The following is a 14,061-nucleotide window of genomic DNA, read 5'->3' as shown; positions in this document are numbered from 1 at the left end:
AGCTTCAGCATCAGACCTATGGGTCTGTCCCCATTTCCTTGCCATGCTGTAGCTCCACGTGCATGCCTAGCACTTGCAGGATGAGCTCATGTTTCTGTGTAGCACTCCTAAGTTGACTTCCATTCCTCACTAACCAATAACTGTGCAAATGGTACAGGCCACCCTATCATGATGACAGGCCCTATTGGAAACCCCCCACAAGTGGAGAGGACAGCAATTTACGGTATATCCAGGAACAGAACCAGAAGAATTTAGGAGGAGTCCAAAGCATGGTGTACCAAGATAAACTCATGACGACTCTCTGAAAAACAGCCATCTTCATTTCACCTGCCACCTTAGACATCATTGCATTCCATGGTCCTTGTCTGTCTGCAGTATGTTCAAAGTGTATTGTGCATAAAGTGTGTGTCTTTGTATGTACATCCATCCTTGTTTAGTGTTTGTGGACATTCTTGGGAAAAGTGTTTTCCATATCTTTGTTTAAAAAAAAAAAATCTTGAAAAACCTCTTTTGAATTCTGGTAAGAATTTTCAGTGCCCTGAAACCAGAAATATTTCTGGGGGTTTTCATTCTACCCTAGTTTCAAATCTGTGACCCTCTGCCTGGCGTTGAAGATCAGACATTTGTGCCTTAGTTATTTTTATTACCTTGTGTCTTTTGAGTCAAATTAATAGATTGAGAACATTGTTTTTTAGTGGCATGCAAATAGGAGATTGGAGGAAGGAAATAATTCATTCTGGCAATCAAATTGGCTTGTGGGCCACTAACAAAGGGAGCCTACTGAGGCAGTCATAGGTTTGGATGTTATTTGTTTCTAGTTTTTGTGTTCTGCAGAAGAAAATAGAGGTGCTTACCTAACTTTGAAAACAAATATAGGGAAAGAACACTGTAATAAATTTCACAGAGTATGTAGGTTTTTTTTGTTTTTGCTTTTTTTTTTTTACTTCTTGTATTGATAGCATTCCCCAAAACCATACCTGCTGCTATAAAGGCAAGAATGTTAAAAATGAGTCCTTGCTAAAAGGGTGCTGCTGTCATCTTATATTTAATGTGATTATGGAAGTGAACTTTTAATTACATGAAACTACCTGCTGATAACTTTTCTCTGAATGGGCTCAAAAACACAACATATAATCAGTACATTAAAAAATGAGGACATTCCAGTGGAATAGCTCTATTTTTTTAAAGTTAGACATTTGTGAAGTTGAATGTATATTTTGCAGACCTAGGACTTTGAATTGGACTGGCTGCTATTTTGATCACTTGCAGACTTTTTGTTATCTTTAAACCAAAAATCACAGTGCCATCTTCACTCATGCATTTGTTTTAGTTAGGCCTTACATCTGTGGTCTCTCTGAAGTTGTTGGAATGAATGAATCTTCATTTGGGATGTTTTCAAAATGAAGTAGTTTTTAACTTGATTTTGATAAATGCACATTTATAAATGGCTATAGCAAATTTTTTCAGAGGAAATTTGATAGTTTATAACTTTTTGTGAAATACATTTGTTTACAAATGCTATCTTTTATTATTTGTTTTGATCTTTCCTGTATGTGCTAAGTACAAATAAAAAAATGTCAATCTTGTTGATCTGCTTATGATGCATTATTTATTTTAGAAAGATTTTGGGGGAGGGTGGGTAGATATGCTTGTACCTGATTTCCCCTGTAGTTACTAATGCTGTGGTGGATTAATGTTTCCAGTACAATCTGTAGAGAGAGCAAGACAATAAAGCAATTGTGCACTGAGATGTGAAAATGCCAGAGTAAGCCTAAGGTGTGTAATCACAGAGGCTGACTTTGGTTTCCCCAGACTAGTCTTCCTCTAGTTCAGCAGCATTTTATTTAAGAAAGGAAGAAAGAGAAACTTTGTTGGAGCCACTGGAACAAAAGTGTAGTTTAGCTGCTGCTCTGAAAGCAGTCTGGAGGAGGGTTTCTTGAATATTCACATTAAAGTGTGAGGCAATGGTGCTTTATTCTTTACACACCTACATTCATAATACAGTGTCATTCTTGTCATATAACCTTGTCAGCTTCCATGTGCTCTGTTGCCAGTGTTCCACCTCATCCTGTGTTGCTGTGTGTGGTTTGGTTTGTTGCTGAAGGTGCACTGAGCAAGGGATCCATTCCCTGACAGACTGCAAGGAAAGACAGCTCAAGGCCCAGCTGGTCCTGTAAGTGTTAAAAAGCCTCAGGCACATTGGGAAGAACAACCTGAGGGCCCTGTGTGCTCTGCAGTTTGTGTGTGTTGCCTCAAGGGAAGCACTTGTCATTCTGCTCCTCTGGAGAAGGAGCCCACACACTCTGCACTCCCTTTTCCCTTGTTCATCCCTCACCCTCCCTGCTGCCTGCAGAAACCTGAGCCAGCCAAGTCCTGGAGCCGTCAGCTAGGTAAGGAGAGATCAGTGTGTCTGTCCTTCCTTCCTCTAGCCATAGTTGGCTTCCTGTAGCAAATGGGCTAGGATGCAGTTGGGAAGAGGGAGCGTTTCTGCCTGATTCCTCTCTGAGCCCAGTACTGCTCTCACCTGTGCAGCTTACAGCACCCAAACAAAGGTAGATATGGGTGGTATCTGTCTGAACAGGGTAGTAGAAAAGAGTTGCTTTAAATTTTAAAAAGCACATTGGTGGTTTTTTCCTAAAATTAGCACAGTTGTAACTCACAGCAGTTTGTTTTTAACAAGTCATAGAGGTCTTGTGATGCTAAGATTACAATTTTTTGTTTGAAGCAACACAAAATACTGCAGCTGAAACCAGATTACATGTAGAGAGGGGAGAGAGAAGAAAAGTTTGGAAAATGTTTGGTTAAGTCTGTTGTTAAACGCAGCAGCAATTTTTATTTAAATTATTGGGAAAGTTCTGTCCGAAAAAAATCAATACTACATCTTAACTTTGTGCTGCTTCAGGAATCCTCTGGTAGTTTATAGGCACAAACTCAATATAGGACCTTGATGGCCTGGTATGTGAGTGTTTATACACTGAATGACTGAATTACTTTGCCTAGGAGTTCCTCATGAGAAAATGCTGCACAGTTTTTACCAAAAAGCATGTTACACAGTCGTTCTAAGTCAACACATTTTAAATGTTATACATAGGAAAGTTTGTTTGTTTTTTTTTTTTTAAAGCCTTGAAGATTGCTAAAAGGAGGTAGCACCTTCTTAATCCAAATGAAACATGTTCTCAGGGGTACCCATTGAATTGCATGTGCAAACTTTCTCCACCCAGTTCTGAAGTGTGTTTGTTGTCTGAAACCTTTTTATGAATCCAGCATGCACTTAGAAACTTCTGTAATTTGATTACAGGTCATAAACACTATCCTTGGATCAGCTGGGGGTGGGGGGATGGAGGGGAAGTCTGAGTATAGCAATAGGTCTTGCAGAAATTGCACTGATCTGAAGTCCAACATGGAATTGCTTCTTCCGTGTGCTGGAGAATTAATTGATACAACCTGGCTGAGGGTATCTTTTGATCATCTCTCTGCACACCTTCCTCCTGTGCTTAATAAAGCTGGAAAGCAGATCTTCCCTGCCAGGGCTCAGGCCTGGCTCTACACTCAGTGTATTTGGATTTGCAGAGGGATTGGCCTTGTAATAACCATAATCCCATGTCCTCTCCCCCAGGAACTGCTGGGGGAATTGAAAAGCTGATGACTCTGTGACACCACATCTGTAACACAAGCTGAAATATATCGCTTTTCAGCCCCAGCCAGGCCCTGGCATGCAAACTAATGACTAATATTGAATACTGAAATATGATACCTGAAATAGAATACTGAAACTGTTGTCACTTTGAATATATTGTTTTAGTGTGGGCTTTTTCATCAAACTTTCATTTTCAGCTATTTTTCTCTAGTTGATGTGAGTCACAGGCAAAGTGAACAAAGGGATCAGGTTTTGTAATGCATTTCTAAAGCTGGCAGTCAAGGGTTTGCATACATAAAGGCAAGAATTAAGTCCTTCTGGACCCTGTTATCATTGAACCCATGGGCAAACTGACCAAGAGGAGGATTGTTTCCTCACATTGTGGATGGCAACAAGGCATATATTATGGCCTGGTGATGTAAAATGTGATTTTCTCTTCCTCTGAATGAGCACTGCAGAAGATGTCTTTTCAGCTTGCAAAAGAAAGTGGCAGAGCTTGCAAGTAATTTTGAAAATAGAACTTTAGGTGCAGGCAAGGAATGAGCTGGGAAACATCAAAGGCAGCAGGGGAAAAATGAAACTGAGTATATCACCTGCTTCTCAGGCATCAGAGTTGGCGAGATGGGGCTCTCTCAGAGAGAGGAGACAGTTCAGAGCTGCAATCATCTCTTTTGAGAGGAGAAATATTTTCAGTTTGTGTATCAAGCAGGCAGGCTTCTATCTGTTTCAAAGGAGAGAAGTTTTGATGGACATCCATCTAACCTGACACTCCAGTTCTCTGGAAAGAATGTTGGCAATGAGAGGTTTTCCTATTACTCTGCAACAGAGAACCAAGGAAAACAGAATTGTAGGGCAAATGCTGTCATTGCAGCATTGCTAATGGTAGCTAAAGAGACTGCTGGTGCCAGAGCTGCTATAGACCAGCATTAATGGACATAAATTAGGAAATGTAATGTTTTAAATTGACCTCGGAGTTTGTGTGTTGTGGTTTGAAAGGGCACTGATCCACCAGGACCCTGGCTTCTTTCATTAAGACTGAAGTTTCATGTGAACCTTGAGAACCAGCTTGAACTAACAATATGCACCCTAACCAAACTTTTGCTACATTGTGAGGATGGAGATTTTGAACTGTATCAGAATAAATACTTTTTTTCCTATGTTACAGCCAAACTGCACATGCTTAGAAAATCACAATGCTCTTACGCTGCTCCCAAATTTTAGTGTCAAAGAGCTTGCAGAAAAATCAGTCCTCCTTCCCAGCAGGCACGTAGAAGGATGCAGCTTTTGGAAGAAAACAGTCCTAGTCAAATCAGATCAGAAAAAACATGTAGAGAGGTGGGCCACACTTTTCTGTCTACCTCCTGCAGTACATGGTAAAGCAATGTGTGGTGATCATGAAGGTGTTGTTTGGCTTTCCTTGCTTTCTACCTACTCTTGTACCTTGAAGGGACTGGCCAAAGAGTTTCCCTTTCTCAGTGCTGTTGCTCTGGTTGCCACTGCATCACCAAAAGAAACCACAACAAACAAGAAGCCTCAAAAAAACCCCAACAGATAATTCAGTTGGAGTTCTTCCATTGGTATGAATCATTTCCAGTAATAAAGCTACAGAGTAAATGCTGTTCTCAAGCACTTACTAATGACTGCTTCATGACTGTGCTTTAAAGCAAAACAACTTACTTTCACAAAGCTGATTTCACAAGTGTAATCTGAATTTAATTGTGAAGTTCCCATGTCAGGCCTCCCTGTGTGCTGTCCCCTGCAGATATGAGTAGCTTGCTATGGAGGGTACAAGCATGTCTGTAACAACTTGCATATTGCTTTTAATTTATGCATGTAATATACTTTCAGTTTTGAACAGGAAGAAGAGATTTTTAAAAAACCAAAAACCTTTCTTTTCCATCTAGCTTTTCTAAAGATGATTTTTTTCCCCTTTCAGTTAGAATCTTGGCAGACTTGACACACATATTGGTGGAGATAAGTAGTTCCACGGCCTGACCCAATGTTACTTCTTTGTTTTGTGTTATTTTGTATAGCAGCTTTCTAATGGCTGTGGGATATTTCTTTGGGTTTGGTGGCACCTTATCTTCTATGATCTGTTGCCTGTATCTGTTCAGAAGCAATCTAGTTTGTCACTAGCAGAAGAAGCATTTATGATGACTGCCTTAATCATCACGCCCTCTCAGAACTGAGGAATCTGCCAATTTAAAATTAAGATAAATGTTCAGCTGTGGCTATGGGAACCAGTGGAAGTGCCCCTAGGGTTCTGTTTTCAAATTGCCACCACAATTATATTTCCACCATGAACATACTATCTTTGTAGTGTGCTTGATTTTTTTTTTCCATTTTCATCTTTCTCCTCCTCTTCCCTTTCCTCTTCATTTTCCTTTCATAGCAGTAGTAGTATGACCTTTATCTTTAAAACTATCAAACAGCAAAATCTGCATCACATAGATGATGTTTTGGATTACACAAGAACAGATGTTTCATACAAGAACAGTTTGGAAAACCTCTAGTTGGTGGTCTTATGCTGATGGATTTTAAAAAACACTATTTCTTTTTTTTAACTGAGGCAATGAAAAACCTCTTCTACTTTCTGAGTCACAACAAAAATGAAAGAATTAGACACACCTAATTAGAAGTAGGAAGTACTGATCTAATGCAATTAAACTCCAGATAAGAAGCTAATTATTTGTTAAGTTACTTTTTTCTCCCTAAACCCATAACACTCTGTGCTCGAGTTCTAATGACAGTAGCTTACCTGCCATTACCAATTTCTGCAATTTTGTCTTCCTTAGAGAAGCAGAAATACAAATCATTAGTGAATCTCCGGTGCTCTGTAAATTGTGTAATTGCACAGTAATGGACTAAGTACCTAAACAGATGTCAGAGTGGCTGTTTCCTTTCATCTCCAGGGACCAAGGCCCTGAATATTAAGGCCTGGCTGGCAAGCAGCAGAACCAGCATCAGGTGCCTGCGAGCCGAGTCTTTCTCATCAGTAAGAATATAGGAATCAAACAGGAAGGAAGAGCTCAGGAAAAAATGGGTCAGGCAAACAAAAAGCTCAAGTAGAGAGTTTAGGAGAAGCAGAGTTTTACAGTGTTATGTGCAAAAGAAAGGAACTAGAAAATGAAAAGGAATGGATTCTGCTAGAAACTCTGAGAATGGTGAAGAGGAATGAAAGCAGCAAGGGAGCTTTGTGATTTCAGCATCTCTGTCTTCAGTACCTGGGGCTTTCTAAATCAGTAGTAAGGCTGATTTGAAGCAAACTTCAAGGAACTTGAATGTAAAATTGGATGCTACTTCTGTATCAAAATTTCGAGCCCAGGAGGCCTTTGTTTGTTATGACTCAGTTTCAGTGGTTACATTTAATGTTTGTGTCTCATTCTCTGTTTCTGATTAAAAAAAAAAAAAAAAACAACTGTGAAAATGGCTTTAAAGGTAAAATGAACAGTTTCCTGCTGTAAGTTGGATGAGTTGCCCAAGTATTGAAGTGAGAACCTGCCCAGAGATAGGGCAGAAGTTGCAAGTAAGTAATTAAGAGAGGTCTTGCTGTGCTGAGTGATTGATTTTGTACTACTTTTACCTGTTAATACTGTGTTTGTGTTTTAAAAAGGGCAAAAATCTGTAACCTAAAAAGAAGTCATTTGTGTAGCAATGGAGTCGGTTGTGCTCACGCTGGACTTTAAAGTTACGGCAAATTACTGAAAATTCACAAGACAGCGTATTTTTTGTAAAGCATTAGCACAGTTCATAATCAGAATCATTTAGAAGCATGAAAATTAAACAGTTTGGTTAATTTCTTTTAAAACAAGTTTTTTTTCTCCAGCTTAGTAAGGATGGAGACAGAAAGGAGATTTTGTAAGATGGGAGCATATTGTTAAGGGAAGATAAATCCAGTGGATTGGCTTCAAGGCTAAAGGGATTACACCTTTCTAATCTGCCAGATGCAAGGCTGCTGTAGTTCCTGGCTTCACAGGCCAGGATGACATGCTGAGCATTCCTTCCAGAGATGTAAATGCTCACTGAGCACCCACTCAGCCAGCCTTGCCGAGAAGGAGAAGGGCAGTACCTTGAGCAGCATCTGCATACACCAACAGCAGCTCCCAAATGTGGGGCAGCACAGAGAGCTCCATCCTCAGTGCAATCAGAAAATAGGACTGCAGTTGAGAAGATGCCCTGGACTGTGGTGATCAGAGTTTGACCAGCCAAGCTGACTAACCAGCAGATTGCTTACATGGGGCTGGTTATTTTTCTCCTATGCATCCTGAATGAAATTCATCCTGCATGTGAATTCACCTCTTTCCTTTCTCTTGTCTCCTTGCAGGTACCCCTGCTTTTTACTTGCAATGCTTCTGGTTTTGCTAAGTCCATACTCAAATGTCCCAAGGCTTCCATGATAGTTAGGATCTTACACAGAGTTACTGACAGAGTTTCTTGGCCAATGCTGGCCTTGCATGGCTCTTCTCACCCAAGAGACCCTGATACTTCAGAGGTCTGTGATGTTTGGCCATTGCTCATAGGTACCTGTGAATTTCAGCAATCCTTCTGGGCATGCTCTGTAGCATTTTTTAGCTGCTTCTGCCTTAATCTTAATGTCCAGCAACTTCTGTTGCATCCTGTGATTTCTCGTGTTCCCCTCTCCTAGCTAAGCCTCAGGCCTGTGCCTGCTTCTCTCTGCACCCTTTGGCAGCAGTGTGCTACTGAGCACAGTGGAGATGAGACAGGGATGTGCTTAGCTCACAGGACCTGAGTTATTTAATGAGTTAAGTGGTGGGAAAAGCTGCACCATGGCTGGCAATCTGAGATCAGCTGCAGGCTGCCTCAGAGGCCACAGCTCTTTGCTTGGCTTTGCTCCTGTTTTAACCTGAGCTGGCTTGCTTGGATTAGCCACCCCAAGTTGTTTTATTTCCTAAGGACAAGGAAATTTGCCTTTGCCTCTGTCTGAAAGGGGAAGGCAGCAGACTTGAGGGAGGATCTTGTTGGTCTTAGAAAATTTTATGTCTGCTTTTCAGAGTTTTCTCATCTACAAGGACATCTGGGACAATGAATTTTTTTTTGACAGGTGATTAAATATCATTAGCTATTGTTAGTGTTAATTAAAAGCCTTTGTAAATGAAGAAAAGCACGCTTAGTTCCCCAGTGGGCATATTTTGCATGACAGTTTTGCAAGACTGTATTTTTTTAATGATCTTTATGCAGATAAGGTGAAATCTATGAGGACAATGTCTTTATTGAGTCAAGATTTGTTCCTTGGTATTTTATTAGAACATGCTGTAGGCTTTATTCTGGTGAAGAATTCCAGATTAGTCTTGCTTCAAAACTTAGTTCAGCATCTTGTGTCCTACAGCAGGCTTCTGTCACCATTTATTAATATATTTTTTCCCTATTATAATTTTCTCTTTAATTTCAAGGTTTTCTGGGAGCAGGCTGCTGGCTGCCTGCTCTGCTTTCTGAGTATCCCTAGGATTGGATGAGGACTGTGGATCATCCCTGGCAGCAGGGAAAGAAATGTGCAACACAATTTTCCATGCCTTCCCTGAAGGAAGCAAATGGGCCAGCTGTGATGTTCTGGTGTCAGAGCAGAGCAAGGAAGTGTAACCACAATGTTAGCTTTGGTTACACTTCACACAGCCCAGGAAGCCAATTCTAGCCAGCAAAGAGATCTTGGTTACATGGTGCAGGAAGAAAAATCAACATAGGTTTGGTTTTAGTGATCCCAGTTTTCCTTTACTTAGGAATAGTCATTGCATTTATATGTCCCAGTCCTTGGCTGCAAAATGAAAGTTCACCCTCTCTCCTGTTATTGCAGTCGTCCTGCTGTGGTCTGTTCCTTTCTCATGTAATCCTGGGTCAAGTCTTTTGCTTCACTACAATATCCCTGGCTATTAAGTGATATCCACACGCCTTCTTCCTATCCCCTCATTTCCTCTTCTTTCCTCTCCACAGGGACATTTTCAGAGAATGCAAAATTCCTTCTCTCTCTGTGCCACTTGCCATGCTTCAGCAAAACAAGTGGTATGTGAGACTCTAAGCATGATTAAAGGAAGTTTAGCTAAAAGTTCATTGTAGTTTATTTGGTTGGGATTTTTTAACTGCTTTTGAAGCATGGGCAGGCAATTAACCCAGAGTCTACCCTCCATCTTCCCAGTAAAGGGAGATACTAAACCCAAAAATTAATGTTTGGCTTCGCATAGCTGTTAAGTTTCCTCCCCCTGGCTGCACACTGAAATTTCACACGCAGTGGCTGCTTTCATTACATACACATTAATACACATATATGTTAACAGGCACTGCAACACTTCCCCTGGCTGCCATTTGGGAGCACATCTAAAGCCCATTTTGATGTTGGAGAAGGCATTGTAATGACACGGCGATGGGTGATACATCTCCCAGCACATTCAGTACAATGCCAGCAGTGTGAATTTTTGCTGCCAAAACCCATGCAAATCACCACCAGGCTTGCTCCGAGCTACAGATGGGGAGGACTGAGAGCAGTTCTGAAGATGTTTGTGGAAAGTTTGAGGATTTTTAAATACTGGAAAATAGCAGTGGTTTGGTGCAGGAGGAATGTTCAAAGCAAATAGAGGTGGGTGTGGTAATTGTTGAAGGTTATTTATCACAACCAGACCTGGAAGCCTGGGATCTTCTTAAGCCACTGTTCAGCTGTGGTAGGAAAGGTCTAAACTCTTAGAGTCATCCACAAGGCATGATAGTTTGAGCCTGCTTTCTGCTCTTGCCTCTCCAGCCTACCCATGGAGAGGAGAGAAGAAAGCCCCACCATTGCTCTCCAAGTGTAACTTCAGACAGGTGGAAGAGGCTAAAGGAAGAGTGGGGAAAGAGGGGCATGGGCAGGGTGCAGGAATAAGCTTGCTCTGGGACACAGGTGCAAGATGTTTCTGCAGAGCTACACCAGGAGACTGAGGCTGGTAGCTGGGAGGATGGCATGGAAAGGCAATCACGTTTTTTAAAAAAACCCTTGTCACTCATGGGTTACACCAAAATGGGAGTCCTTGCATACCGGGCCTGTCATGGATGAGAGAAAAATCCTGATTAGCTACTGATCTTAGCACATCAGAAGGATTAGGGCACAGCTCAGGAGGAATGTTTTTGCTGTTGGGTAAGAGTAATGTGTCACAGCTGAGGTTGTGGGGCTGGAAACCTGGCCAGTTTTGGAAAGGACCTGATATTCTTGAACATCATATGTTAGACATGAGTCAACAATCCCAGACTATATTAAAAAAATGTCATGTTCCATTGTGTAAACAAGAGTAGATCCTGTAGGACATGGGAAGCAACCCTTCCTCTTTGAAACATGTTTGTAAGGCCTCAGGTGGAATGGGGTGTCCAGTTCTTAGCACCACATGTTGGAAGCAGAGCAGGGGGCAGCTGGGTGGACAGGGATGGCAAGATGTCTCAGACCTGCATATAATGTGCAACCTGTGAGGGGCAACTGAGGAATTCAGAGCTCTACAGATCCAGAGGGGAGGTGTAAAGGGCCATTTTCAAAAACACAGGCTTCTGTGGCAAGAAATAACCTTCTTACTGTGTCTGTGATGGATGGGAGATAAAATAGTGGCTTAAATTGCAGTAAAAGAGACAGAATAAACAAAGAAATAAGTGTAGACATGTTGAGACACTGAAATTGATTGCACAGGAGGGTCATGGAGTCTTTGCTAGTGAGAGTGTTGGAGGTTCAGTTCAGGTAACACAGGCCCACATACTTTGGTTTTGAAGGCCTTCAAAAAGTTTTCTGTTCCTTATTTTCCTATGTCCTCTTAACACTGTTGTGTATGTGGATTCTGTACTAGAGATACAGTTTGGTAAAGAGTAGGTGACTGCAGCACATGAAATCTAAGAATGTCAACTGAAAACAGCTTTTTGGGTAAAGTGTCAGGAGGGTAAAATTGAGACAGGACTAGTGATGTAAATGAAAACTGTAAAATAGGAAAGGAAGTTAGAAGATATGTGTTATTTGCCTTGTTCCTTGATGTGCTGCCTTTTTGGTCAGAAGGAAGTAATTAATGTGAATTTGAGGCTAAAGGCAGCACTAACCTTCTTGTGAACACTGAGTGGCATTTTTGAAGGTTCAGCCTGCAGAAACTGAATCCTCAGGAGGCTTTTTCCTGACTGAGGGACAAAGAAGAAAGAAATGTTTGCTTCCTTTGCACACTTGCCTGTAGGGCTCTGCCTCATTTTTCTTGAAGGACAGGAGCTGTCTGTATAGGAAACAGCTGGAACTTGTTGAGAAAGCCACACAAGTAAATCACAGCAGAGAAAAGGAAATCTGCAGGACAGCTGAATGATGTTTAAAAAGTAAACCAAAGGTGTGACATTGGCATACTAGGATGGCCAGAATGCAGGTGCAAAAGAAAGGATGAAAACTACTACCTGTCCACATAATGCACATAATCTGAGAGCATTAGTTAATGTCTGGGGAACAAGTACAAATTCCTGGAGGTCAGGAGTATGAACACTTCAGCATGTGGTTAAAAAGTTGGTTCACTGAAAGTAGTGATTTATTTACATCAATAGACTGGGAAGGATACATGAGCATGTTTTCTATTCAGGTAAGCCAGATAGAAGCAACCAATAGAAGGCAAAGTTAGCAACAAAAGGATGCATTGAGTGGAAAAGTGTCAAGTGTCTATCTTTAGGCAGTGGAAGAACAGAAAAGTGAAACACCTGATATGAGATAGTAATGATGTCACCTTGTAGAAACTACACTAAGATACCTAATATCCCCCTAAAATATGTGTGAGAGAGCACATAGAAAAGGGATTTGGACTACTTATGATATTTTTGTTTGGGTACTGTCAGATTTTCTAGTTGGCAGGCTCTGGGGCTGCTGCAAGGCCTGTTGTTTCTGATTGTTCAGTAACTCCTTGGCAGTGAGGGTATCTGTGCCAATGCCCAGCCTCATATGCATTGGACATGCAAGAGTTGGCTGACTCTGAGATAAGCTTGCCTTGCCATCTGTCAGTTGCTGCCAGCCCTGGAAGAGTGCAGGTGACCACACGCTTTTACATGGCCGGCAGTCTGAACGTGGGATTTCACATTGGAGAGCACTGCCTGGGTAGTGACACCCTGTCTGCAGCTTTGTGACCTGCTGTTCTCAAGGATTTCAGAGCATAGCTGAACATCAGCTTTGCTGGGCTAGCTCTTTACTTCTTTGATGTAATGCTGTCCCTGCATTTTACATTTTACATGTTACTCTCCTCTCTGGACAGTCAAGAAATACATCTAGAGGATTTGGTGCACATTTGCCCTCGTGCCAGAGGTCAATTCAGTTGGCTCATTCAGTGCTCAGCTTCTTCTCATTTCAGCATGGAAGACACCTTGGGACCATAGCAGTATGAGGAGTCCGTGTAAGGATTTGGTGTGATTAATTTTGAAAAGACCAATTGAAAATCTGCTAAACCAACCTGCCAGTGGGTGAAATGAAAATCCCTACATGTAGGACTTTGTGTCCTGAAAAAAATTAATCAGATGGAAAAAAAAAAAAATGTGCTGAGGCTCCATCCCTAAACTCATTTCCCAGTAGAGTTTTAACCATGTGAACAAAACCACCTATCTTCTCAGTCAAAAAATGTCACGCCAATCCAAGGCCCTTGAAGGGAAAGTGCAGGAGAGCTGCTACAATTAGTGTGCAATCTCATTAGCCTGTGCCATTTTCCCCCTGTAGGCACTTGCTTGATGTGATTATAGCAGTAAAAATATAGTGCAGTTTGAAAAGACAGACCAGTCCTGCATTATTTGAGCTCACAAAAGCTATTCCCTGTGTATCAGACACCTATTTCTATTGTTTCCTTAAGGCAAAAAAGCCATCAGAAGTGCCTTTATTGGCAGTGGTTGCTTCATGCTGGGAACCTGCCAAGATTAATATACACAACATTCCCCACCTCCTGCTTTCAAAAAGTAACCAGCATAAAAGTATTATTCAATTAGTACCCAGTCAGAAACCTCATGTCGTCTGAAGTTGTTACTAAGAAGACAGTGGTTATTAATGATGTACCAAACTGTGTGTTTCAGTAGAACTTTGGAAATTATACAGATGTGTTTATTTACCAGATGACTGGTTAATTTTGCTTTGAATCACTGAGTAATCTGCAGAAAACATATGTAGCAACTATCTTAGGTATAATTTATTCATTGTTCCTTTAATTATTTGGTTTGCCTTCATTTCATGTTGTCAGGTTTTTTGGCTGCTGTTATTAATAAAAGCAAACTGAAAACCCATGCAGCTGCAGATATAATTTCTTTAGCATATTTCAAATAGGCAGGGGATTCATCTTTTGTTGAAATGGATTGATTTACTGCAACTACTGTCTAATGCACTACAAGAGAATAAGTTAAAACCTTATAAAATTTTTAAGCACTCTTCTGAGGAAAGCACATTCAAATAGTTTGCAATATCTGTGTAGAAT

The 14,061-nt window shown here is 41.0% G+C and overlaps 1 protein-coding gene across 3 annotated transcripts in view; it reads left to right on the top strand.

Annotated features, from left to right (window-relative positions):
- The window catches only part of EPB41L4B (erythrocyte membrane protein band 4.1 like 4B), a 165,237-nt gene that overhangs the window by 81,194 nt on the left and 69,982 nt on the right, over positions 1 to 14,061 (top strand). Inside the window, exon 16 of one of the 3 annotated variants that reach the window (XM_059477008.1) lies at positions 158 to 1,590. The exons of the other annotated variants lie outside the window; for them this stretch is intronic. Within the exon in view, the coding sequence (XP_059332991.1) occupies positions 158 to 305 (148 nt within the window). The 3' untranslated portion in view covers positions 306 to 1,590. Of the gene's footprint in view, positions 1 to 157; positions 1,591 to 14,061 lie in introns of those variants that run through there. 3 annotated transcript variants of the gene reach the window in all.

This window comes from Ammospiza nelsoni, chromosome 1 (genome assembly GCF_027579445.1).
Source record: "Ammospiza nelsoni isolate bAmmNel1 chromosome 1, bAmmNel1.pri, whole genome shotgun sequence".
Taxonomy (NCBI): Eukaryota; Metazoa; Chordata; class Aves; order Passeriformes; family Passerellidae; genus Ammospiza; species Ammospiza nelsoni.
The sequence above is the reverse complement of the archived record's forward strand: the minus strand, read 5'-3'. Positions and strand labels throughout refer to the sequence as shown.